The following is a 25,000-nucleotide window of genomic DNA, read 5'->3' on the forward strand; positions in this document are numbered from 1 at the left end:
CAGTCAGATTAATTATCTCATCCAGCTTCATATTTTGCTGCTATACAACACTAAAAGGGTTTAAAACCCTTCACGGATAGCTTAATGGATTATTTTTGTAAATCGATTAAATAATTAGCCTCAGCATCCGCTTTTTCATCACCAAAGACTTTACCGTGGGCAGGATTCCGACATATTTAAATAAATCAAAACACACACACACACACACACACACACACACACACATATATATATATATATATATATATATATATATATATATATACTGTATATATATATATATATATATATATATATATATATATATATATATATATATATAGTATATACATATGTGTGTGTGTGCGCATGTGTTTCCTGGGAAAACATAATGTCTGTTCTAACTACATATGTTCATTAGCAATTTCTAGAGGATCGTCCATAACTCTTATTTGTAGTCTCTGCATTTTCATTGAAAATCCTCTTAGTTTTGCTCATATTCATTTTCAGTCCTACATTTCTGCTTTCTCTACTCAAATCTTCTCTCATCTTTTGAATTCCTCCTATGATTCACTAAACAGAACTATGTTATCTGCAAATCTTAAGTTGAGCATATACTGTGTATGTATATATATATATATATAATATATATATATATATATATATATATATATATATATATATATATATATATAGAGAGAGAGAGAGAGAGAGAGAGAGAGAGAGAGAGAGAGAGAGAGAGAGAGAGAGAGAGAGAGGCTAGCAAATTACGTAATTTCCCGAGCTCCCAAACTCACCTGCTTTATATTACATAATTTGATATACAAGAGAATACCTTCGAGCTCTTAGAATAATATGCAAATCCCTGATGATAATATATATGAACACTGAATATTTAAACGTCTCTTTACGTTACACTCAAAACAAAAACTGGGTGATTACTTTACTTTTAACGTGAACTATTCTTAAATCGACCTCTTACTTTGGTTCTAAGTCAAGGGATAAGGGCAATTTACTGAAATAACAATTGGTGATCGAAATAATACACACTTTACAAAAATGTATATATTCTATAAAAATAAAAATTCAACAGTAATACCAAAAACAATTCAATCGAAATTTAAATCTGAACTAGTCTTTAGACTAAGACAAAAGATACTTAAAAAATTTATACAATCACTTGTTTTACTATAAATTGATATTTGTAAATGTTTAATTTTGACAATTAATGAAAAAGTTGACACTTTAACACTATGGTAAATAAACAATTATTACACTTGAATATATGTAACTGTTACTCTTACGTCCTTAGGCTCACACAAGGTTACTGAACGGTTAAGCGAAAATAAGTACACCTCACTGTTTAACCTAATCTCACAGGGCCAGTTACAAAAACCAATTAATTTTTATAATATAACTGCTCGCATATACCCTGCACTTCTTACAACTTAAACCCAAGAAATTTCAATGTTTGAACAAACACTATTCACATTTGAGAGAAAACACTATGCATGTTTGAGAGGAAACATTATGCACGTTGAAGAGGAGATACGTAGTGGCTGGATAGATGCCATTGAGAGGACTGGCGGAAGCACAGATCTTGTGGATCTCTGGTTCCTATGTATTGCTAGGCTATATATATATCATCTTAATTCACTTTAGAAACTTCTAGTAAATCATTCTCATGGCATGGGGGCATGGCTCTACCGGCATCAAGGTTGCCAGCTTGGCATTATGAAAGTAGGGTACTATTGTTGGTTGGCGAGGCAACTCTCTCACCTAACTCCACCCACCTCGTCTCATAACATTAAAAAACAAGAATAAATTTTAGTCATGAACCTTCATGCCTCTTCCAATCATGTAGAAACATGATGCACTCCCTAGCATTTGTGTCATACATACCTTTTAACATGATTACACAAGACTTCGTAACAAAACTATGTGAAATAAAAATTTAAATCTTTAAAATGACATAAATTTACATATACGGAACTGAACGAAAATACAACTAAATGAATGATGGGAGTCCTATGTAATTTACATACATATACTTAATCCTGCAAGAGTGGAACTCACCTTACGAGCTGGCTATACATCTCTTAAATACACATATGCAATACGTGAATAAAAAAATCTGCTCTTATGTAGACCAGCTTCGTAAGAATAGAAACACACACACATATATATATATATATATATATATATATATATATAATGTATATATATAAATATATATATATATATATATATATATATATATATATATATATATATATAATGTATATATATAAATATATATATATATATATATATATATATATATATATATATATATATATATATACATATATATATATATATATATATATATATATATATATATATATATTTCTATCTCACATTTAGATCAAACCCAACACTTCAAATCACAGCAAGGTAACAACTAACCATGTCAGCAGCACATTGCATTGCGTTTGAATGGCCTAGTGTTCGATTCGATGTGTGATTGAAAGTTACTTATATCAAACAAAATCTTACTTGGATTTTCATTTTACACACAAACGCATACATATATATATATATATATATATATATATATATATATATATATATAACAGTATATATATATGCATATACTGTATAGGCTATATATACAGTAAATATATAAAACATATAAGCTATACAATTGTGGTATAAGAAATAACTTCAACAACAGAAATAATGAAACACCTGAGTCGGTACCAAACGTAATGATAAAATTAAAGAAGGCATTAAAGAGCATGAAAAGAGGCAAAGCAGCAGGAGAAGATGGCCTAACAAGTGATATAATAATAGATGGAGGAGATTTCATGGTTATAAAGCTCACTGAACTATACACCAAATGTCTACAAAATGCTCTATACCTACCATTTGGAAAAACTTTATCATTATACTAATTCACAAAAAGGGAGACATAAAAGTGAAAAATTACTGCCCAATAAGTTTACTATCCGTAACATCTAAAATATTTACAAAAATCATATTAGGCCAAATAGATAGACAGCTAGACTAATCAACCGAGTGAGCAGGCAGGCTTTAGAAGTGGGTATTCAACAACTGCCCATGTCTATGTAATTAACCAGCTAAAGGAAAAATCAACAGAGTATGACAAACCACTATGTATGGCATTTATTGACTATGTGAAACCTTTTGATTCTGTCAAAACTTCAGCAGTAGCCCAATTAAAGCTCTTCAAAGACAAGGAATAGATGAATCTTATGTTAGAACACTTGAAGATATCCAAACAGGAAGTACAGCAATCCTAAAACTACACAAAGATAATGAGAAAATTCCGATTGAGAAAGGAGTTAGACAGGGAGACTCCATCTCTGGAAAGTTTTTAAGAATTTAGATAGGAAAAATGTAGGAATTTATATTGATGAGAAATACCTTAAGAACTCAATATTTGTAGGTGGCATAGTTGTGTTTAGTGGGAGGAATTACAAAAGATAATAGAAATTTAAATAGAGAAAGCAGATATGTAGGAGTGAAAATAAATATGAATAAAACTAAGATAATGTTAAATGAAAATGCAGAAAGACAACAAATAAGAATTATGGGCGAAATTCTAGAGATTGTTAATGAATATACAAGGACAGACAGTAAGTGTTTCCTCAAGACACGAGACCAAAATTAAAAGAAGAATAAGCATGGGCTGGAAGGCTTATGGCAATCAAAATGAGATTATGAAAGTTAAAATGCCACTTTCTCTAAATAGAAGAGTATTTAATGAGATGGTCTTACCAGTATTAATTTGTGCATAAGAAACTTGAGAGCCTCGCTAAAGCCTTAGAGCATAAGCTAGTTACAACTCAAAGTGCCATGGAAAGAATAATGATGGGAATAACACAAAGACACAGAAAAAGAGCAACATGGATAAGAGAACAAACTAAATTAGTGGATATTCTAACTGGTAAGAGGGAAAAAATGGAGATTGGCAGGGCATATAATGAGAATGAGAGCAAATAGTTAAATATTAAGAATAACAGAATGGGTCCCTAGAGATTGCAAAAGAAGCAGGGGAAGGATGAGAAGACGATGGATGAACGAACTAATAATCTGCGTGGGTGCGGGCTGCCATAGAAAGACCATAAATAGACGCAACTGGAAGGGCATGTCTGAGGCATTTGTTCTGCAGTGGACTAGTAATGGCCGATGATGATGATAAGGTGCTGGTTATGTATATATATATATATATATATATATATATATATATATATATATATATACATATACATATACATATACATATATATATATATATATATATATATGTATATGTATATATATATGTATATATATATATATATATATATATATATATATATATATATATATATATATATATATATATATATATATATACATATTTCAATTGTATACAGATACGCATGTGGCTCCCAACATCTCAAGATAACACTTAATATTTAAAGCAATATATATGTTTACTTATAAACATATAAATGGGCACACAAGCGCGCGCGCACACGCACACACACACACACACGTACACACACACACACATATATATATATATATATATATATATATATATATATATATATATATATATGTGTGTGTGTGTGTATGTGTGTGTGTGTGTATACACACATGCATATACAAAATTTACAAAATGGTTGTAGACCAAATTTAAGGAGAAATTAAGTTCACCCATACGAAGATCGTATTACTTTGCCAGTTTGATGTAATGCATTATATGAATTTGAAAATAAAGTAGCATTTGGGTATTCAGGCTCTCTATAGCGTTAATACAATACATGAAATGAATAGGTTTGAAACCTAGAGGAGTTAGGAAGAGAGATAAAATATTATTGAAAACAACTCTTACACCAAATACGAATCTAAGAGAAACCTTTGAAGTCAAGACAAGAAAGAGAAACCTCCGAAAGCAATGAAAGAACATTTTTTTTTGGGGGGATGGGGTAAGTTTTTCGAAAGTTAGAATAATTTTGCGTCTTATTTAACAGTATAATTCTTTAAATTTCTTTTCACTCTGATTCTATTTTAAGACTAAAGCGACTGAAGATCATTGTTAGTACATAGCACGCAGCTGCTCAGTGAAGAAATTTAACTTTCCTTTCACGAAAAGGTAAGTCGATGAACCTAACAGGTGTAAAGATATACATTTCTACTGAAGAACTTCGGAATAAAATAGCTCAAAGGATTCTTGTTGTATGTTTATATGATTTTACTCCCCCCAAAAGAGTATTGTTGAAACCAGAAATGCATTTGTCTTGGCCTCACCTTGCAAATGTCTGAAGAAGCATAAGGCCTGGTAAATATTGATTGTCGAATACCCACAGATAATTTTAACAAAGAGTAAGGTAATAGTTTCTATTGGCTTTAAACTGAACTGAATTTAGTTCTGGGCCATGAGGACCTACACTGGGGCCTATGAGACCATTCAACGACTAGGGTTGTGGTGGCCTTCTGGTAACGTCCTTGCCTAGTGATCGTTAAACTGGGGTTAGTCTCTCGCTCAAACTCGTTAGTTCCTTTGGTCAATGCAACCTCACCATCCTAGTGAGCTGAAGAGGGGGGTTTGAGGGGGCCTTTAGGTGTATCTGCCGAGTCATCAGCAGCCATTGCCTAGCGCTCCTTGGTCCTGGCTTCGGTGGGGAAGGGTCTTGGGCGCTGATCATATGCATATATGGTCAGTCTCTAGGACACTGTCCTGCTTGCTGGGGCAATGTCACTGTCGCTTGCTCGATAGGGCAATGTCACTCATGAATGACCTTTGAAGCTTTAAATGTGTAACTGTCGAAAATATTGAGATGGACAGCAAGAACGGAATTGTAGTACAAGGCTATAAGGTAAGTGCAGATAGCTAGGGGGTCGAATTAAGAATGCACCAAAGAGCCTTCAAATAACGCACAAAGAAAAGTTGCAGAACTATGAATGACTGTTAAGGTAAATCTTTATAAAGATTGAATGCAGGTGTAAAGGAAAGGTAAGAAAAAAAAATCATTAAAATTAACTTTCTGCAAAGCAAAGTACACAGAGTTGAAGAAGCAAGTGTAAATAGAATCATGGCAGGTTAAAAACGGAATACATTTCAATTGTCTATCATAGAATCGGTAAATAGTTTGGTAAAAAAGAGAAAAACACTTCCCAAGAATTGCGAGAATGGAGAGAAGAAAAAACAGTGGATCGCTATGATCAAGAAACTGACGTTTAGGACAATATTGGAGAGAGAGAGAGAGAGAGAGAGAGAGAGAGAGAGAGAGAGAGAGAGAGAGAGAGAGAGAGAGAGAGAGAGAGAGAGAGAGAGAGTTAATTAAGAACTTCTTTCAACAGTGGGATCTGACGTTCTTCGACTTCAGTTGAGTTATCATTCAAACTCATCCCCTATAGGATTCTATAGACCTTTTCCTTGATAATGTCCCCAGCCGGAGACAACACACTCAAGTCATACAGTATTTAGAGACGGCATTCTAAAATTTAGTTTTAATAAAAGGTACGAGAATAGGGGTTGCATAATCTTTCTTAAGTCTTAATAAGCTTCTATAAAAATAAACTTCCAAATTTATGAAAATAACATACCTTTATTTTTTAAAAGAATATCCAAAGCCTCTAATTTTAACATGAGTTTATTTTTTTTACTATAAATAAATTTCTCTATGAAAGGACACGGGATATTTAATTACCTGTACCCAAAACTTCATATGACAAAAACGTCATCATTAAAACTAATTAGGCTACTTGGAAAGTTAATCAATCATTTTACAGTTTAATCGGCTAAACTATCATACAGATCTTCTGATAGTCATTCATCAGAGCTAACTTTCGTTATTATAACTCTCTGAAGGAAGTCCCGAAAAATTAATCGATGAGAATTGTAATTCCTTTCTTGATATCAGGAAACGAGGAGGAATTCGAAAGGCCAAATCAAGTTTTGGAACACAATCATCTCACTGCACCATTCAATTATTTGCAGTGATACAGTGATGGAGACAACATAAATCACGTAATAAGTACATAAATATGGTTTTGTGGAATCAGTTCTGATAGATAACTCAGCACAGAAAAAGTTGCAATACGCATATTCCAACTATTTTTTTTTTTTCTACAAGGAGTACAACTAAACTGTAACTAGAACTATTTTGAAAAATAAAAACAAATGAACCCTACACCTTTCGTATTATTTTATGAGCCAGATATATTTTTTTTCATATAATCTCTGATTTTTTCTATTCTTTAAACCTAAATAATCGAGATTATTCAAGGTCGAATTCTGGTGAAGAATTATATGAACAATTGTGGTATAGCAGATGTAAATTATACACTGACAGGCGACACCCAACTTCCGACTGCAATAAGCAAAACGATCCGGTCATTACACATTATGTGTTTTGAGAGTGGAGACGGAAACTTGAGAGAGAGAGAGAGAGAGAGAGAGAGAGAGAGAGAGAGAGAGAGAGAGAGAGAGAGAGAGAGAATTAATAAAGCGAGCGCTGTTATGGTTTAACCGCCATTCACGCGTCAGCCGCCTCCTCGACTACAATGGTAAGTCTCATTTGAAGTTTTAAAACCTTTTCAAAGCCATTTACCTTAGTTTTTCTTATGTTTTATAGTAATGTTCTGTATTTGTCATCTACTTGCTTGAATATGCAAAAATTTTTCTTTAGATGTGTTAATAGTATTTTCCCTACCTTTCTCGATTTTGTTGAACTATGCCGGGCATCCTATATCATTAAAGCTTGCCTGATGTAAAATAGCGGCCCCTTTGTTGTATTCAGCGTAAACGTTTCCCAAGACAGAAAAAATATAGTTATTTAGAGTTTCCATTGTATTCGATTTTATAAATATTTTTTCATTTACCTCCCACAATTACTTCTCAACATAGTGAGAATTAGGATTTCAAGTTACGTACCAAAGTAGACAGGGTTACGTTATTATGCTAAAAGATTAGTATTACCATAAACGTAAAACGATTAGGATGTAATTTAAAGGAATGGCTTTGTTTCAGCCTTTGGCACTCAATTTTTTTTTTTTTTTTTTTTTTTTTTTTTTTTTTTTTTTTTTTTTAGAATACCAACCTGAGATACAGCACACAAGGAAAAATATGCAGTTTTATCACGAATTATATTTATGAAATTTTGTATATAAGTTTTTATTTTATGCTTTAAACTATTGGGAATGATGTAATTGAGAAAAAAAATTAGTTCCATGTGGGAATTGTTTTGTAATAACTTTATGCATAATTGTCACTTTTTCATTTTTACCTCAGCACTTATCCCTTTCCTCAATTAGTAAAAGGCTTTAGGAGAGAGCCGTAAATATAAACAGAAAACTGCCATGAATTTATGGACAGGCAAGTGAAAGAAATTCAAAGATTTATATTTGTGAATAGAAAATAAAAGCAACTCCACAAGACGTATCTTCCACAGCACATATCTTAGAGTTGCAAATGAATAAGAAATCAGGTTAGTAAAAAGTAAAGTCAATCTTTTCTACACATTCCAGATTGCCACTCGCTGCTTTCTCATGGGTGCCGTGGGACTGTGTCTAATGTGGAGTTCCTCAGGGGCCCCAACCTCCTCTTCGACATCCTGCAATGGCAACTGCAGCCGAGGAGGAGGGACTCACAGCTTCAGCACAGGCCCGGACGGGACCATCAGGGGCGTCTGCTCATTCAAAACGGCCGATCATATCGTTATAGTGAGTCATTCTTTGTGATTTTGTACCCGATTTCACGTCCGTGGTTATCGTTTCAAAATTTTCTTGAGAGTTTGTCTGTTTCTCTATATCTGTCATTACCTTTTAGGTGCCAATGTTCTGAGGATTCTTCCAAAGTGTGTTATATCATCTGTGGGCTTCGTTTAAAGGACATTAAATAAAAGCTGTAATTTCTCTTTGTTGTGGCAATTGCCATGTCATTGCAATTCCTTTACCTTTACGTTAGTATCGATTTTTTAAATTTTTGATTATCAATTAATAATTATAAAGTGAATTCATCTCCTATTGATTGAATTAGATTCCTTTCCACCTTAGCTCCACAGTATGCATTTATTCGCTATCATTTCTTCAGATATCAACCGTAATCTTGAAAATACAATTGAAAGAGGGATTCCATGCTTGATAGACTGAGTTTAGTTGGACGTAATTAAATTCTTTAAAAATTCCTTGGATTGTGTAATTACTTCAAACTCATATTGAAGAGATCACGAAGTTCACGTAGATAAATTCTCCTTAGATTAATTTTTGTTTTTCTGTTCTTGGCATCTCGCTGCATCTGTTACCAAAGCTTTACATCAACCTCATCCGTCTCTATTCAGATAAATACTCTTAGGATTTCTTTCTTACTTGACCCAAAGACATTTACGCCAAAATGATCAGCCAAGTGTATCGTATTCTTCCTTTGCAAATAATTCAGAATAATGAGGGATTAATGTGGCCAATACGAAAACCAATAATGACAGATCTTTATCCCCCTAATCGTAAACATCTGCATTGTCTTCTTTTTTAAACATTTCCTATTCAGGAGATCATGCTGAATATATATCATAACCAATGCTAAACCCGGTATGAAGATATCTTAACTTCATCATTAGGATCTGAAATGTCTGTATTGTCTTCTTCTTTATCCATAAATGCTTTGAGGAGATTATCCAGAGAAACTCTGAATTGGAAGAAAATCTATACCTAAGCATCAACAGTTTTTTCTCTTAGCAGACAACTTATTTTGGAACGTCATAGCTAAAAGTGACATCCGGTATCGGCAAATCTTCTTTGTCTTAGCTATAAAACATCTGCATTACCCTTTTACTTCACAAATAACGTTTTCAGAAGATCATTGTTGGGATATTATGACCAAAAGGAAAAGTGTTATTAACGGATCTTTAATTTGTCAATAGGATCTGGCATTGCATTGTTTATTTTCCGGCACAATTGAATTCATGAAATCACTCATGGATGATTATAACCATTGCAAGACCCAGTGTCAATTGAAAATGTTGACTTCTCCGCTATTATCAGAGACATCGGTGCAATGTTCTCTATTTGCAGTTTATTTACTCTCTTCACTTTGTAGCAGAGTCTTGGGTACTAAAGTAGCCTCCGTATAATGGTCTTCCACTGTCTTGAGGGTAGAGTTCTCTTGCTTGAGGGTACATGATTCTATTTTATTCCTCTTCCTTTTTTTTCTTTGACGTTTTTATAGTTTATATATGAAATATTTTATTTCAATGCTGTTACTGTTCCTAAAATATTTGATTTTACTTGCTCATTACTTCTCTTGTAGTTTATTTATATCCTTATTTCCTTTCCTCAAAGGTCTATTTTCCCTGTTGGAGCTATTGGGCTTATAGCATCCTACTTTTCCAACTAGTGTTGTAACTTAGCTAGTAATAATAATAATAATAATAATAATAATAATAATAATAATAATAATAATAATAATAATAATAATAATAAAGTGTTGCGGCTCCCAATATTTTGTCATATCATTAATAATCTTGTGATTAACTGCGTTATTACTAGAATTGAATATTGGCAATCTATATCACAATTTACCTAACGAAATGATTAAGTAATTACAGTATCCAATAAACAGAAGAGCAAGATTAATAAGCGACATTGCACATCAAGATAGGATTATCCCAGCAATAATTGAGCTACATTAGCTGCCTATTAAAAGCTGGAATATTTATTAGGATTTGTGCAAGGACTCATCAAATCTTCAGTGTAGACTTTATTATTATTATTATTATTATTATTATTATTATTATTATTATTATTATTATTATTATTATTATTATAAGCTAAGCTTCAACCTTAGTTGGAAAAGCAAGATGTTATAAGCCCAAGGGCTCCAACAAGGAAAAATAGCCCAGTGAGGAAAGGAAAACGAGGAAATAAATAAACGATATGAGAAATAATGAACAAAATATATTTTGAAAAGAGTAACACCAAGACAAAAATTTCATATATAAATTATAAAAAGACATGTCAGCCTGTTCAACATAAAGACATTTGCTGCAAGTTTGAACTTTTGAAGTTCTACCGATTCAACTACCAGATTAGGAAGATCAGCTACCATGTTATATATATATATATATATATATATATATATATATATATATATATATATATATATATATATATATATATATGTGGTGTAATTTTTCACGAAGTCCGCAAAACACTCATTCACTTGTTTGTGGAGGTCTGTAACATACGATTATTATCGTTGTTGATTTTGTTGTTAATACAAGCCAAGCTACAACCCTGGTCGGAAATTACTATGAAACGATATTCATATAAACTTGAACACTAGGAAAGAATTGAAAAAAAAAAACCCACTGAACTTCTGAAGTTCCACTGATTCCACTACATGATAACAAATATCATTCAACAATCTGGTCACAGCGTGAATAAAACTTCTAAAATAATGTGTAGCATTGTAGTATAAGGTATTCTCTCTTCTAGATATATGAAAATATTTAAGTATAATGAAACTTATTACCCCAGTTCGTTTTACTATTACAAAATTAAAAAAGCCATCGAGAAAAAAAGAATCCTCTCTTCCGACCCATCATTTCGGAATTTGATGGTGTGAGAATGTGGGACCAACTTTAGTGCCATATCGTAACACAACTTTATCCCCATTTCTATGAATTGGTTTTCGAACTACAGACTTCTATTTTAAAATGTAGAAAGTCCCGCTTGCATACAAGACTAACTTTTCCTTTACACTAGAAATCAGCAGGAATCATTAATAACCTAATACATCAGCACCACCTTCTTTCAAATATACATTATATATTTTTGGCTTTATGTTTCCCAATCTTTTCTGTCTCCTAGTCTCTTTGTTATGTTTGGTACTTCCATCCACAAAATTTACAGCAACAATAAAATAGATCTCATGTCAATGAAATATAGGTTGACGTCAGTGTAGACCTCATTGCCAATAAACTCAGTATTTGCATGATCATATGGCCAAGACAAAACCCTTTATTAACAGCATTATGCATCTGTCTGTTGACACCATGATCTCAAATACTCCTACTGTCTTCTTTGCAGATCACTTACTCAGAAGACCGCTTTGGAAATATCATAGCCAACGCAAAACCCGCAAATGACAACGATAAAACTACTCTGGCCGATCTCGAGCGATGCAGAACTGCTGTGGAAGGCAAAGACAACGACGTGAGAAAGCGGTTGGTGGAGGTGAGTCGTAGCAAATGTTTTGGTCAAACTAGTACAGTTGTACTTAAATCTTGGGCTACAGAACTTGACATGAGCTTTTATGCTGTTGTGTTTTAGAGAAATAAATTGTGATATATCTGGTGAAATATTAAGGCATTCCATATTCGTTTTAATTTGATTGGCTTAGCATTAATTATTCTGTATACTAATTGGCTTTCTGCGGTTCTTTTAATCGCAAACGAGTTTTCTGTTGTTTGGATGCCTACCTACCAGTTAGTTTCATTTAGACATTTGTTCATTTTAAAAAAGCTACTGTACTACCACAGTAATACTAATAATATCAATTATAATCCATAAACGCATTTACTTGTGATAGAAAAAATAATTATTCGGTAGCAAATTTGTCATTATCATTCGAGTATGATTAGAACAATAACTCTTCTTATTGAGATGTTTCTTCGATAGAAATTTACCCATTGACTAGGATTTGGATTAGAGTTCTGAGGCACTTACAATTCATCATCTTTAGCCGGACGAAGAACAGTAATTTGTAAGGTCAAAGTCTCTACCACGTAAAATGCCAAACTTTATTGGTACTGTACTGGGAAATAAACCTTAAGGTCAAGTCACACTAGTGCAAGCGTAGATCGGTAAGAAAACGAGCCATTAATTTTTACTCGGGAGGGTTAGGTGTAAAATAAGGATAAATTCATCTATTTACATAAATTGAAACGAATCACCAAATCAATGATTTTATTCATTAATTTCTGTTATCTTTTTATTCCAGATCAGAAGAAATTCTGGGTAACTCGGATTCAGCACATTCGACCTAAAGTTCATTTTTTCTTCCTAGATGAAAATATCAAACCTGGTAGTTACAAATAATATGCCTTTGTTGTTTGGTTTGCTTATATGTATATGTTATAGAGAGAGAGAGAGAGAGAGAGAGAGAGAGAGAGAGAGAGAGAGAGAGAGAGAGAGAGAGAGAGAGAGAGAGAGAGAGAGAGAGAGAGAGAGAGAGATAACACTAGTGTAAAAGCATTAAAATTAAAGTTGTTAATTTCTCTACTTTTGCTATGTAATAAAACCATTGTTATGATAAAAAGGATTTTGTATTAGGTTGTTTTATATCCATTGCTAAGACGAAAAACAGTTATGGTTTTTTTTTATTGACGGTTTAATTAAATAAATAAATCGAGAGTATACCTAACAAAATTATTCAATAAAGTTGCTGTAAACCGACTGAATTGCACGGATCAATAAAACGCCGATCTCTGCTAATCTAGTATATTCTTCTAACCATTTATCAAGAGTTAATATTTAAAAAAAATGAAATGAATGGCACCTATACCTTCCCTTTTAATGGAATTCGTTGTGAAACTGGTCATATAAGGCATGCATTACTAGTTTCATCTTTGATTTATTTAAAACAACTCTCGCATCGTAGACAAACTTAATAAGGAAAGCCAAACCTTGACAAACAAACAGAAGTCACTACACGGATCAAAATAAGGTGAATGTCATGATGACTTCTTATATAGGTCAGTTGGGTTACACTTGTTAAGCTTCGTCTTTTGAGAAAATCATATTAATTTGTACCTCAGGTAGACTTAAGTAACAGCAAGCTTGTATGATAGTGCAAGTTATCACAACTTGAATGTATTATTTTGTAATACAAATAATTAGTTTATATAAGAATACGAAGTGGAGAAAGATAAAAAGGAAAGACAGATATGGACGCGAGAGGAAATCCATGACAAGGACATTTGAGACCAAATATAAGGAGTCCTATTATTAATCTCAAAGAGAAAAAAGTGTTAGTCATCGCAATTCAAATGGAAATGGCAAGAGCCTTCTATAAAGAAAATAACTTTCCTAGAACTGTGCTTGCCGAAATATATTTTTTTTTTTTTAATCTTAGTTTCTCTACGTTCACTCTTAGATAAACGTAACGTTTATGAATATAACGTAAAATTTCAAATTTAGAAAGACCAGTTATATATCTTTACGGGAAACAAAACTGTGCTAAGTCTCATCACGATAGCTCATTCAATTATCTAAATGTAACTTTGGTCATTTGATGATGAATTCACGAAAAAACCGCCTTATTGGGCAGTACAACCTACATTCGAACACCGTGTAATTAAACAGTAATTTTGAAACGTTATGCATGAGGAAAATAAAATGATAAAGTGTAAATGTAACTTGGACGACACTCTAAAAATTCAGGGAACTAAAACAAGGACAATGACACCATGTAGAGAATAATGCTGTTTTTGGAGGAAAAGGAAACAAACAACGGTCCCCAAGAACGCCATAGTTAAAGACTGAAAACAATGCCAGCGCCGAAAATTTGCATAAACTTAAGTTTAACGTTGTTGCTTGAGAAATATGAAAATTAGCCGCAATAGGAAGATGAAGGTTGGCTTGGCACCAGTAGTGAGATGAAGGCTTCCTTAGCAGCAGGAGGAAAATAAAGGTTGGTCTAGCTCTAGACCGAGTTGGATGGTAAAGGTTGACTTGCCACCAATAGGATGATGAGGGTTTGATAGGCACTTAGCACCAATAGAGAGATGAAGGCTGTCTTGGCCCCAATAGAAAAATTAAACTGGGCCAAGCACGAATTTGATAGTAAAGGTTGGCTTAGCATCAATCAAAAGATGAACGTGGCACCAATAAGAAGATTAAGGTTGGCTTGACACTTAGCACCAATAGAAAGATGAAGGCTGTCTTGTCACCAATAGGAAGATGAAGGGAGGTTTTGCATCATTAGTAAGATAAAAGCTGGTGATAAAATTATAGAACAACATGGAACTATATTTCCCATTGAAAAAAAAACTTTTCCTACAATAAATTTTGTACTTTCAACGTACTTGATCTTTATTTCTACCGAAAATCAACCATTCTCCCGTCAACACGCACCCTCCCCTTCCCGACGGACACAGATGGGAACCTGGGACTTTGAATGAGTGGAAACTGGAAAAACGTGATTATTTAACACTTTCGAGACTAGAAGAAGCCCACAGAACCTAACGAACCCACCAAACAAAAACTAGTAGTTCCCAGGTCACACTCCTGGCCCCCATTCCCAGGTCACAGACGTAATCAGGGGCCAAGCCCCCAGACCTCCATTCCCAGGTCACAGACCTAGCCAGGGTCAAGCCCCTCGGACCCGCCTACCCAGGTCACAAACTCTAAACTAAATGATAAATAATTCCTTACCTTATGATTAGCACCTATGCCTATGTTTTGGCAGTCTTCACAGTCGAGTTACAATAAAAAAAAAAAAGTGTTGGTTTTCCCAAAAAGATAACTCAAAATTGCACTTCAGACACTACGAACAAGAGCGGATACCAGTGGTTTGTAAAAAGTAAATAAAAGTGAAATAAATATTACAGGGGATCAGGATGCCAATGTTTTGTGTAATTTTTCATAGATTTGTTATGCACCCAAAAGAATAATGTATAAAGAAAAAAGGATAGTTTCAACATTACTTATTGATTCGTTAGTGAATTTTCCCCCATTATCGTACGATATATTAGAGTATATCTTAATACCTACTTATTTGGGACGGATATAAAGTCCATTTTCGATGAAAACGGGAGTCTTTCTAAATAAAACTGTATTCATTTATTAGTAGAACATTTTACGTGTTTTTTCATAGTACTACCAAGCTGGATGGTACTAATAATAGGATGAAGAGTGCCTTGGCACCAAAAAGAAGATGAAGGATGGCTTGGCACTTTGCACCAATAGGAAGATGGGGGCTGTCTTTGCACCAATAGGGAGATGACGGTTGGCTTGACACCAATAGGAAGATAAAGGTTGGCTTGTCACCAATAGCAAGATGAAGGTTGGCTTGGCACCAATAGGAAGATGAAAGTTGGCTTGGCACCAATAGCAAGATGAAAGTTGGCTTGTCACCAATAGCAAGATGAAGGTTGGCTTGTCACCAATAGCAAGATGAAGGTTGGCTTGTCACCAATAGCAAGATGAAGGTTGGCTTGTCACCAATAGTAAGATGAAGGTTGGTTCGGCACCAATAGCAAGACGAAGGTTGGCTTGTCACCAATAGCAAGACGAAGGTTGGCTTGGCACCAATAGCAAGACGAAGGTTGGCTTGGCACCAATAGCAAGATGAAAGTTGGCTTGACACTTACCTCTAATAGGAAGCTGAAGGCTGTCTTGGTAGCAATAGGAAGACGAAGGATGGCTTGGGCACTTGGCACCAATAGGAGATGGAGGCTGTCTTTACACCAATTGAAAATATAAAGGATGGCTTGGTACTTTACACCAATAGGAGATGAAGGCTGTCTTTGCACCAATAGGAAGACGATGGATGGCTTGGCATTTTGTACCAATAGGAAGATGGAGGCGGTTTTTGCACCAATAGGAAGTTGAAGGATGGCTTGGCACTTTGTACCAATAGGAGATGAAGGCTGTCTTTGCACCCATAGAAATATGAAGGATGACTTGGCACTTTGCACCAATAGGAGATGAAGGATGATTTGGCACTTTGCACCAATAGGAGATGAAGGATGATTTGGCACTTTGCACCAATAGGAAGATGAAGGATGTCTTTGCACTTTGCAGCAATAGGAAGATGGAGGCTGTTTTTGCACCAATAGAAAGATGAAGGCTGTCTTTGCACTAATAGGAAGATGAAAGATGGCTTGGCACTTTGCCCCAATAGGAAGATGGAGGCTGTCTTTGCATCAATAGAAAGATGAAGGATGGCTTTGCACTTTGTACCAATAGGAAGATTGGGGCTGTCTTTGCACCAATAGAAATATTAAGGATAACTTGGCACTTTGAACCAATAGGAGATGAAGGCTGCCTTTGCACTAATAGGAAGTTGAAGGATGGCTTGGCACTTTGCACCAATGGGAAGATGACGGCGATCTTTGCACCAATAGGAAGATGAAGGATGACTTTGCACTTTGCACCAATAGGAAGATGAAGGATGGTTTTGCACTTTGCAGCAATAGGAAGATGGAGGCTGTTTTTGCACCAATAGAAAGATGAAGGCTGTCTTTGCACTAATAGGAAGATGAAAGATGGCTTGGCACTTTGCCCCAATAGGAAGATGGAGGCTGTCTTTGCATCAATAGAAAGATGAAGGATGGCTTTGCACTTTGTACCAATAGGAAGATGGGGGCTGTCTTTGCACCAATAGAAATATTAAGGATAACTTGGCACTTTGAACCAATAGGAGATGAAGGCTGTCTTTGCACTAATAGGAAGATGAAGGATGGCTTGGCACTTTGCACCAATGGGAAGATGAAGGCGATCTTTGCACCAATAGGAAGATGAAGGATGGCTTTGCACTTTGCAGCAATAGGAAGATGGAGGCTGCCGTTGCACTAATACGAAAATGAAAGTTAGCTTGGCACCTGCCTCTAATAGGAAGATGAAGGTTGGCTTGGGACCTGCCTCCAATGGGAAGATGAAGGTTGGCTTGGCCTTCCTCTAATAGGAAGATGACGACTGTCTTGGCACCTGCCTCTAATAGGAAGATGAAGGCTGTCTTGGCACCTGCCTCTGATAGGAAGATGAAGGTCGGCTTGGCACCTGGCACCAATAGGAAGATGAAGGTTGGCTTGGAACCAGTAGGAAGATGAAAGTTGGCTTGGAACCAATAGTAAGATGAAAGTTGGTTTGGCACCTGGCACCAATAGGAAGATTATGGTTGGCTTGGCACCTGGCAATTGGCACCAATAGGAAGATGAAGGCTGCCTTGGCACCAATAGGAAAACGAAGGGTGGCCTAGCACGAATTGGATGGTAAAGGCTGGATTGGCACCAATAAGAAAATGAAGGTTGGCTTGGCACCCATTGGAAGATTAAGGTTGGCTTGACACTTGGCACCAATAGGAAGATGAAGGCTGTCTTGGCACCAATAGGAAAATGAAGGTTGGCATGGCACGAATTGGATGGTAAAGGTTGGCTTGGCACCAATAAGAAAATGAAGGTTGGCTTGGCACCTATAGAAAGATTAAGGTTGGCTTGACACTTGGCACCAATAAGAAGATGAAGGCTGTCTTGGCACCAATAGGAAAATGAAGGTTGGCCTAATACGAGTTGGACTGTAAAGATTGGCTTGGCACCAAAAGGATGAGATTTGGCTTGGCATCCATAGGATTTTTCATAATTCTGACCATCCTTTACATTCACATTCTCCCGGACAGTTCCATTCTGGCATTATAACAAGTAAGGCTGGTTCTCCAGTTGGGACATCTGATCATGCCTTGATTTCATTTTAAGTGAAGACTGAGCAGCCTGTCCCTGATGTATCATACTCATGTAAGATTTATATGAAATCTCAAGCCGACAGGAATTTAGATTTTGAGTGATGTTTTAGGCTTGAATTAGTCAAAATTGTATAGTAGTGTTGACCCTGTTGTCCCTTTGAATGACAAGCTAAGATACCGAGTGAAGGACAAACCCTGGTTCAATGGCGATTGTAGACGTGCTTATTTTGAGAAGCAGGAGGCCTATCATCTTTGGAAGGGTGTTACAGATACAGATCAGATATGACTTGTAATAACTATACTCAGCATAGAGCTTTTGCTCGAGTTTATGCTTCAACGGAAAAGGAATAAAATTTAACAATAACAGATACCATTTCTGGTACAACCCAGGAACATAAGTGGTGGACTACCCTTAAATGTGCACTCTTGGGTGTAGATGCAACAGTTCCTCTTTTACTTAAACCCGATGGCTCTGTCACTCAGTCCAAAGAAAAAGGCAACCCCTTTGGCTGATATGTTTGACAGTAAACAGTGTAATGAGAAACTTGACTTTCCTCATTCTTGTTTTCCTGAGGCTAAACTAAGTAGTCTAGCTTTCTGATCTCATGAAATTAAAGCTCTCTTCATGGACCTTGATGCTTATGGAGGTGTAGACGCAAATGGTATTTTTCATTTTTTTTTTTTATAAAGACTGCAGATTTCTTAGCTCCAAAGTTATCTGTTATTTTGCACAAGTTAGCAAGAAGAATAGCTTTTAGCACTTGTTGGAGACTTGGCAATGTTACTCCTCTTATTAAATGTGTTTCTGGTAGCTCAAGTCCCACTGATTACCGCCCAATTTCCATAACTCCCATATTATCTAAAGTCTTTTGGCAAAACGTCTTAATAGGTTTGCCGAAGGTAATCACCTGTTCCCTAGTTTGCAATTTGGTTTTCGTAAAGGCCTTGGAGCATGTGATGCCCTCACAATCTCCAATGCTGTACAGAAATCCCTTGATTGTGGTCAGGAAGTTCTTATGACTGCCCTTGATTTTAGTGCTGCCTTTGACCATGTTAATCACAAAGCCCTTGTTTTCAAAATAAAAAAGTTGGGAGTGGGTGGTTGGTTTCACAGCAACATTACTAAATTTTTAAGTAATGGATCGCAAAGAGTTATTGTAAATGGGCACCATAGTGAGTATAGGAATGGGATATCTAGTATTCCTCAGGGTAGTATTCTTGGTCCATTACTTTTCATACCATATATACATGACATGTGGTTTGGCCTAGAAAACAAGCTTGTTGCATATGCAGATGATGCTACTCTCTTTGCATCAATTCCATCTCCTGAATGTAGATCTGGGGTTGCCGAATCCCTTAATAGAGATCTAGCTAAAATTAGTGCATTGTGCAAATTATGGGGTATGAAGTTGAATCCTAACAAAACTCTATTGTAAGTAGGTCAAGGACAGTGGCTCCTCACCATCCAGATCTCAGCATTGATTTTGTTTCTTTAACTTTGTATGTCTCTTAAAATTTTAGGTGTGATTCCGACAGCAAATTTACTTTAGAGAAACACATTAGGTCTGTCTTCTTCAATTGCACAAGAAATTGGCTTATTGAGAAAGTCTCTAAGATTTTCGGTGATCAATCTATTCTTTCATTCTCCCTAGTTTCGAGTATTGTCCTCCTGTCTGGTGTTCAGCCGCTGATTCTCATCTTAATTTGTTGGACAGGAACTTCCGGTCTGTTAAATTTCTTATTCCTGATCTAGATATTAATCTTTGGTACCGCTGTTCAATTAGTTCATTATGCATGTTGCATAAGATTTTTCATAATTCTGATCATCCTTTACATTCAGATCTTTTCGGATAATTCCATCCTGTTCGTAATACTAGGCATGCAGTTAATTCTAATAGCCAGGCCCTCTCCATCATGAGGCTCAATACTACACAGTATTCTAGAAGTTTTATTCCAACTGTGACCAAGTTGTGGAAGGATCTTCCTACTCGGGTAGTTGAATCGGTAGAACCTCAAAAGTTCAAACTTGTAGCAAATGTTTTTAAGTTGAACAGGATGACAAAAGTCTTTTATAGTTTATATATGACATATCTGTTTTGTTGTTGATGTTACTGTTTTTAAAATATTTCACTGTTAATTTTTTTCATATGGTTTATTTTTTCCATATTTCCTTTCCACACTGGGCTATTTTTCCCTTGGGCTTAGAGCATCTTGTTTTTCCAAATTGGGTTGTAGCTTAGCTAATAATAATAATAATAATAATAATAATAAAGGATGTTTTGGCACCAATAGGAAGACGAAGTTTGGGCTATCACCAATGTGAAGCTGAAGGCTGGCTTGGCACCAATAGGTAAATGAGAATTGGCCAGGTACTAATAGGAAGGTGAAGACATGCCTGACACAAGCATCTGAATGAAGGCTATCTTGCAGATATGGCAATAACCAAGGGAAGGATGAATGATGTAGTCTCTCAAAAATAAGATGTAATTGAATGAAAATGGTTGAATTCTGCTAGTTCATGGTTCTTTGGAGAAACGCTTAGAAAACGCTGCAATCTGAATCTTCAACTAAATCCTACAAAAAAGGGGCCATAGCTTAATAGAGCAATCGACTTCAGTGCATGAATGTTAGCAATTTCAGAGTAAATCATATGACCAAGCTGTAAAAAAAAAAAAGAAAAAAAAAAAGAAGAAAAAAACAGCGTGGTAAACACCCTAAAACATTAAAATAGTAGGCTACCACCTACAAACATTCCAATTCTGGTTCAACAAAACATCGTATTCTATCTTGAAACTTATAACTATAAAAAAAACATTGGCAGCTTATTTCTCGACCTTGACCTTTGACCTTATGTATTAATTGGCGAGGATTTTCATGTATTCATATATGAAATAAGTTTGAAGTCTCTGTGACAACGATGTATACACTTGTGGCTGATTACGTGAATTGGACATTTTGCCTGATCGTGACCTTTGACCTTGACCTTCCAAAATTTAATCCTTTCCATCTTTTTACAAAACGGTTAATCCCTGCAAGTTTCATTGCTCTACGATTAAAATTATGGTCAGGAAGCTATTCACAAATAAATACGCACACACACTAAACAGAGGGTAAAACATAACATCCTTTGAACTTCGTTGACGGAGGTAGTGAATTGGGAAACAAAACTTTTACATTCATTTACAAATACAGAAACCCCGAATGCACTTTCTTGAATTACGATGACTTAATGATAAAAAGCTTTATGAAACATCTGGGAAATACACAAGTGACAAAATACGTATTAATCAGGCCTCCAATACGAAATTGAATAAAAATGGAAACTGCAATCACCATCAAAGCGCCAACTACACATCTACCCTATCCATACAAAATTAAAACAAACAATCTTAACACCTTAAACTTCTCAAATCCGCAGAGCACTGGTATGCTATATGGGTTGAGGAATTCATAATGGAGATCGGAAACTAATGAAGGTATGGCAATATCGAAACTAAAACAATCAACATTTTTTTTTGTCTACTGTTTAGACATCACGTACCTCACATCATGCTGCATCCTCAACATGCGCTACTTCGTTTTGATTCCTTGCACAGGTATTAAATTGAATCATGAGGTCCAAAGTCATTCGGTCGTGTTGAATGTGTTGTTGAATCCATTTCTAGTTAAATACTGACTGTCTTTCATCTTAGAATTTCCATGTCTATCCTCACAAGTGAAAGGTAAACACTCTGTAATGACGGCAGTTCGACAATTTGTAAAGTATTTAACAGTATTAAATAGTCAGTTACAGACTGTGGACAATGTTGTATAATGAAGCGTTAATTTTGTACGATGACTTGTCAAGTGCTAGAGTTTTCAAAACATGCCCATAATTACAATGTGCAAGAGACCAAAGCTAAATAAATGGTGTAGGGAAATGCTTGTTTAAAATGAAGTTTTAGGGGAAGCCATCCGATGTCACTCAATAAACTACGTAAACTGACACTTTCTTGTCCTCAGTCCCGATTCTCAACGGGAAGAGAAAGATTTATATTGTAAACAAGCCACCGAAATCAGCCACCCTTTCTTCTTCTCTTAAATGAAAAACCATAAATGGACACCATTCGAGAATAAACACAAGCACAGTGCTTCTGCTTTTAAGAGGATGCTGGACCAATTGGACTCTGCTTTTCTGTAAGTTTACTGGTATTATGTAAACGCAGACTCTAGATTCAATGACAACTGGACAATATTTCAGAAAAACTGATATTGACTTTCACTGCGTAATCAGTTCGGACGTTGATCAGTAATGAGTTGAAGGCTGTTACAGCGAAACGTACCGAGGCAGAGGTAGCCTACTTGGATCTTGGTCCTAAGCAGTGGAGCAAACGATGGTGGGGCCAGGTCACTCGATATAGTTCTTCAAGGGGGAAATAGACTCCCTTAGCGAATTATTATTATTATTATTATTATTATTATTATTATTATTATTATTATTAGCTAAGCTACAGCCCTGGTTGGAAAAGCAGAATGCTACAAGCCTTATGGCTACAACAAGGAAAGTAGCCCAGTGAGGAAAGGAAATTAGGGATTACAAATAAAATATATACATTAAATAGTTTAAAAAAAATATGAACAATATTAAGATCAGTAATGACGTTAAAATAGATCAGTCATATATTAACTATAAAGCGATACATATGTCAACCTCCTCAATAGAAAAGCATTCGGAAAAAGTTATACTTAATAAGTTCCACTGATCCAACTGCCCGATTGCAAAGATAATTCCACAATCTGGTCACACTTGGAATAAAACTTATGGAATACTACAATTATTCTTCACAAAGAAGAATTGGAGTTTACTCTCGAGGTAAACTTTGATCGGGGAGAAAAATAAAAACTCCACTTTCAGAATAATCTTTTGTTATTTATCTTAAAATATGATGATTTTCTTTACACAACATATTGGTAGAAACATGATGTATTTCAGAGAAAGCAAACATAAATCAACAAGAAATGAATGAAGCCACAATCTCATATGATATTCAAATACCATGTAATATATCTCTCTATTTTCTAACAAGTAATCAGGCGTTATTACAAAATGACGGATGATGGGTAAGTCAATTTTTAAGGGTATGGATGGTCTCACTACAGCTGTTTACCTAGTCAAATTTAAGACGGTGTCAAACGAGCAAGTCTACTGGCACCTTTACAAAGCATTTTACTGTGAAATATTACTTAAGGTAACCACTATTCTCCTGTATTCAGGCCAAGTTTAGCTCAGTCAAGTACGAACGCGCATGAGTTTGACTTTGCCACTAAGACGGACCACTCTTTACAAGGTTGGCAGAAAGGTGTTTTACAAAGATGCCAGTAGAAGTGCACGAGCGATGTCGCCTCTAATCACACCACAGTTGTACAGTGCTAGGTAAAGGTATGACAAAACTGAAGATGGCGGGACGCTGCGTGATGGACCAAATGGAGTTCTCGACCGTCAACCAGCAGGCGGTCGACGCAGCCGCGGAACCCAGTATGAAAGGCAGGCCCTAGGTGAGGGGGTAGCGCCCTTTGGCCTCCTGCAGAGTAAAGGGGAAAAAAGTCCTTGAAATATCATTCTTACTTTGTTACTATTTGTTTTATTCTACTTCACAGGTGCATTTTCTAATCTGTAGAAGATTGCTTTACTTGGTGGGAACTCCAATTGCTTGTCTCAAAACAATGGAAATTATAATAACTTAATTAGGATAATAATGATGATACAGTAATAACACCTACTTGTGAAATGGCCATCAAATATCTCAAAGCCATTGAAGGAACTGGTTCGGTGACTCGTCAAGCTTCCCTACATTAACTTGAAATAGTTTATTTCAGGAGAGAGAGAGAGAGAGAGAGAGAGAGAGAGAGAGAGAGAGAGAGAGAGAGAGAGAGAGACTCGAGGGTTACCTATCCACAGATTACCATCCGTGTGCAGAGTGGATGGACCTCGTGGAGCTCGACCTCGAACTGGCCGATGATTGTCCACCTTCAGGAGAACTCTTCTCCACCTCCTGGTGACCCTCACCACGTGCCAAGAGCCGTCGTTGACTCCCGTCTGCACCAATAAAAAGAAAATGGATTGACGTATTTGGGTATGAAAACTTGTGCATGAAGTAACACTGTCACGGACGAAGAAATTATTTGGTCATGTAATGTATTAGGAAATTATCTTGGTAGAGATTCTAACCTGAAAATATACACGGCATAAAGATAATACGCATATACTATTACAAATGCTTGTCAAAGATATAAAACCGGGAGTTAATAATAATAATAATAATAATAATAATAATAATAATCAGAGATTTCACATTTCCGTGAATGAAAATTGTCAAAATTTTACTGTAGTCTACGGACCAAGCTTTTCCTTTTTCATATGTTGACCGTTGGTGAATCCACTTTAATATAATACCAATAATAACCAGAATCGCGATCTTAATCCGGATCAGCTACAATTTTTTTTTTTTTGTAGCATAATACATATCCGTTTTTAAAATTTGGAGAAAATCTGGCAAGAAGTTGTGAAGTCATTATCCTAAT

The 25,000-nt window shown here is 35.4% G+C and overlaps 3 protein-coding genes across 3 annotated transcripts in view; 1 reads left to right on the forward strand and 2 right to left on the reverse strand.

Moving 5' to 3' along the window:
- Positions 1-22,466, reverse strand: part of Unc50 (Unc50 RNA binding protein) — a 218,876-nt gene extending 196,410 nt beyond the window's left edge. Inside the window, exon 1 of the mRNA XM_068392189.1 lies at positions 21,981-22,466. Within this exon, the coding sequence (XP_068248290.1) occupies positions 21,981-22,006 (26 nt within the window). The 5' untranslated portion in view covers positions 22,007-22,466. The remainder of the gene's footprint in view (positions 1-21,980) is intronic.
- On the forward strand, positions 7,520-13,319 carry LOC137657032 (uncharacterized). The gene is made up of 4 exons (XM_068391389.1): positions 7,520-7,545; positions 8,506-8,700; positions 12,064-12,210; positions 12,977-13,319. The coding sequence occupies exons 1-4, from the start codon at positions 7,543-7,545 to the stop codon at positions 12,995-12,997; spliced, it is 366 nt and encodes a 121-aa protein (XP_068247490.1). The 5' UTR covers positions 7,520-7,542; the 3' UTR covers positions 12,998-13,319.
- An 863-nt stretch (positions 22,467-23,329) lies between the features above and the next one.
- The window catches only part of LOC137657736 (agrin-like), a 640,734-nt gene continuing 639,063 nt past the window's right edge, over positions 23,330-25,000 (reverse strand). The window contains exons 35-36 of the mRNA XM_068392194.1: positions 24,368-24,515; positions 23,330-24,000 (exon numbers count right to left, since the gene is read on the reverse strand). Coding sequence (XP_068248295.1) covers positions 23,849-24,000; positions 24,368-24,515 — 300 coding nt within the window. The 3' untranslated portion in view covers positions 23,330-23,848. The remainder of the gene's footprint in view (positions 24,001-24,367; positions 24,516-25,000) is intronic.

The sequence above is a fragment of the Palaemon carinicauda genome, chromosome 18 (assembly GCF_036898095.1).
Source record: "Palaemon carinicauda isolate YSFRI2023 chromosome 18, ASM3689809v2, whole genome shotgun sequence".
Taxonomy (NCBI): Eukaryota; Metazoa; Arthropoda; class Malacostraca; order Decapoda; family Palaemonidae; genus Palaemon; species Palaemon carinicauda.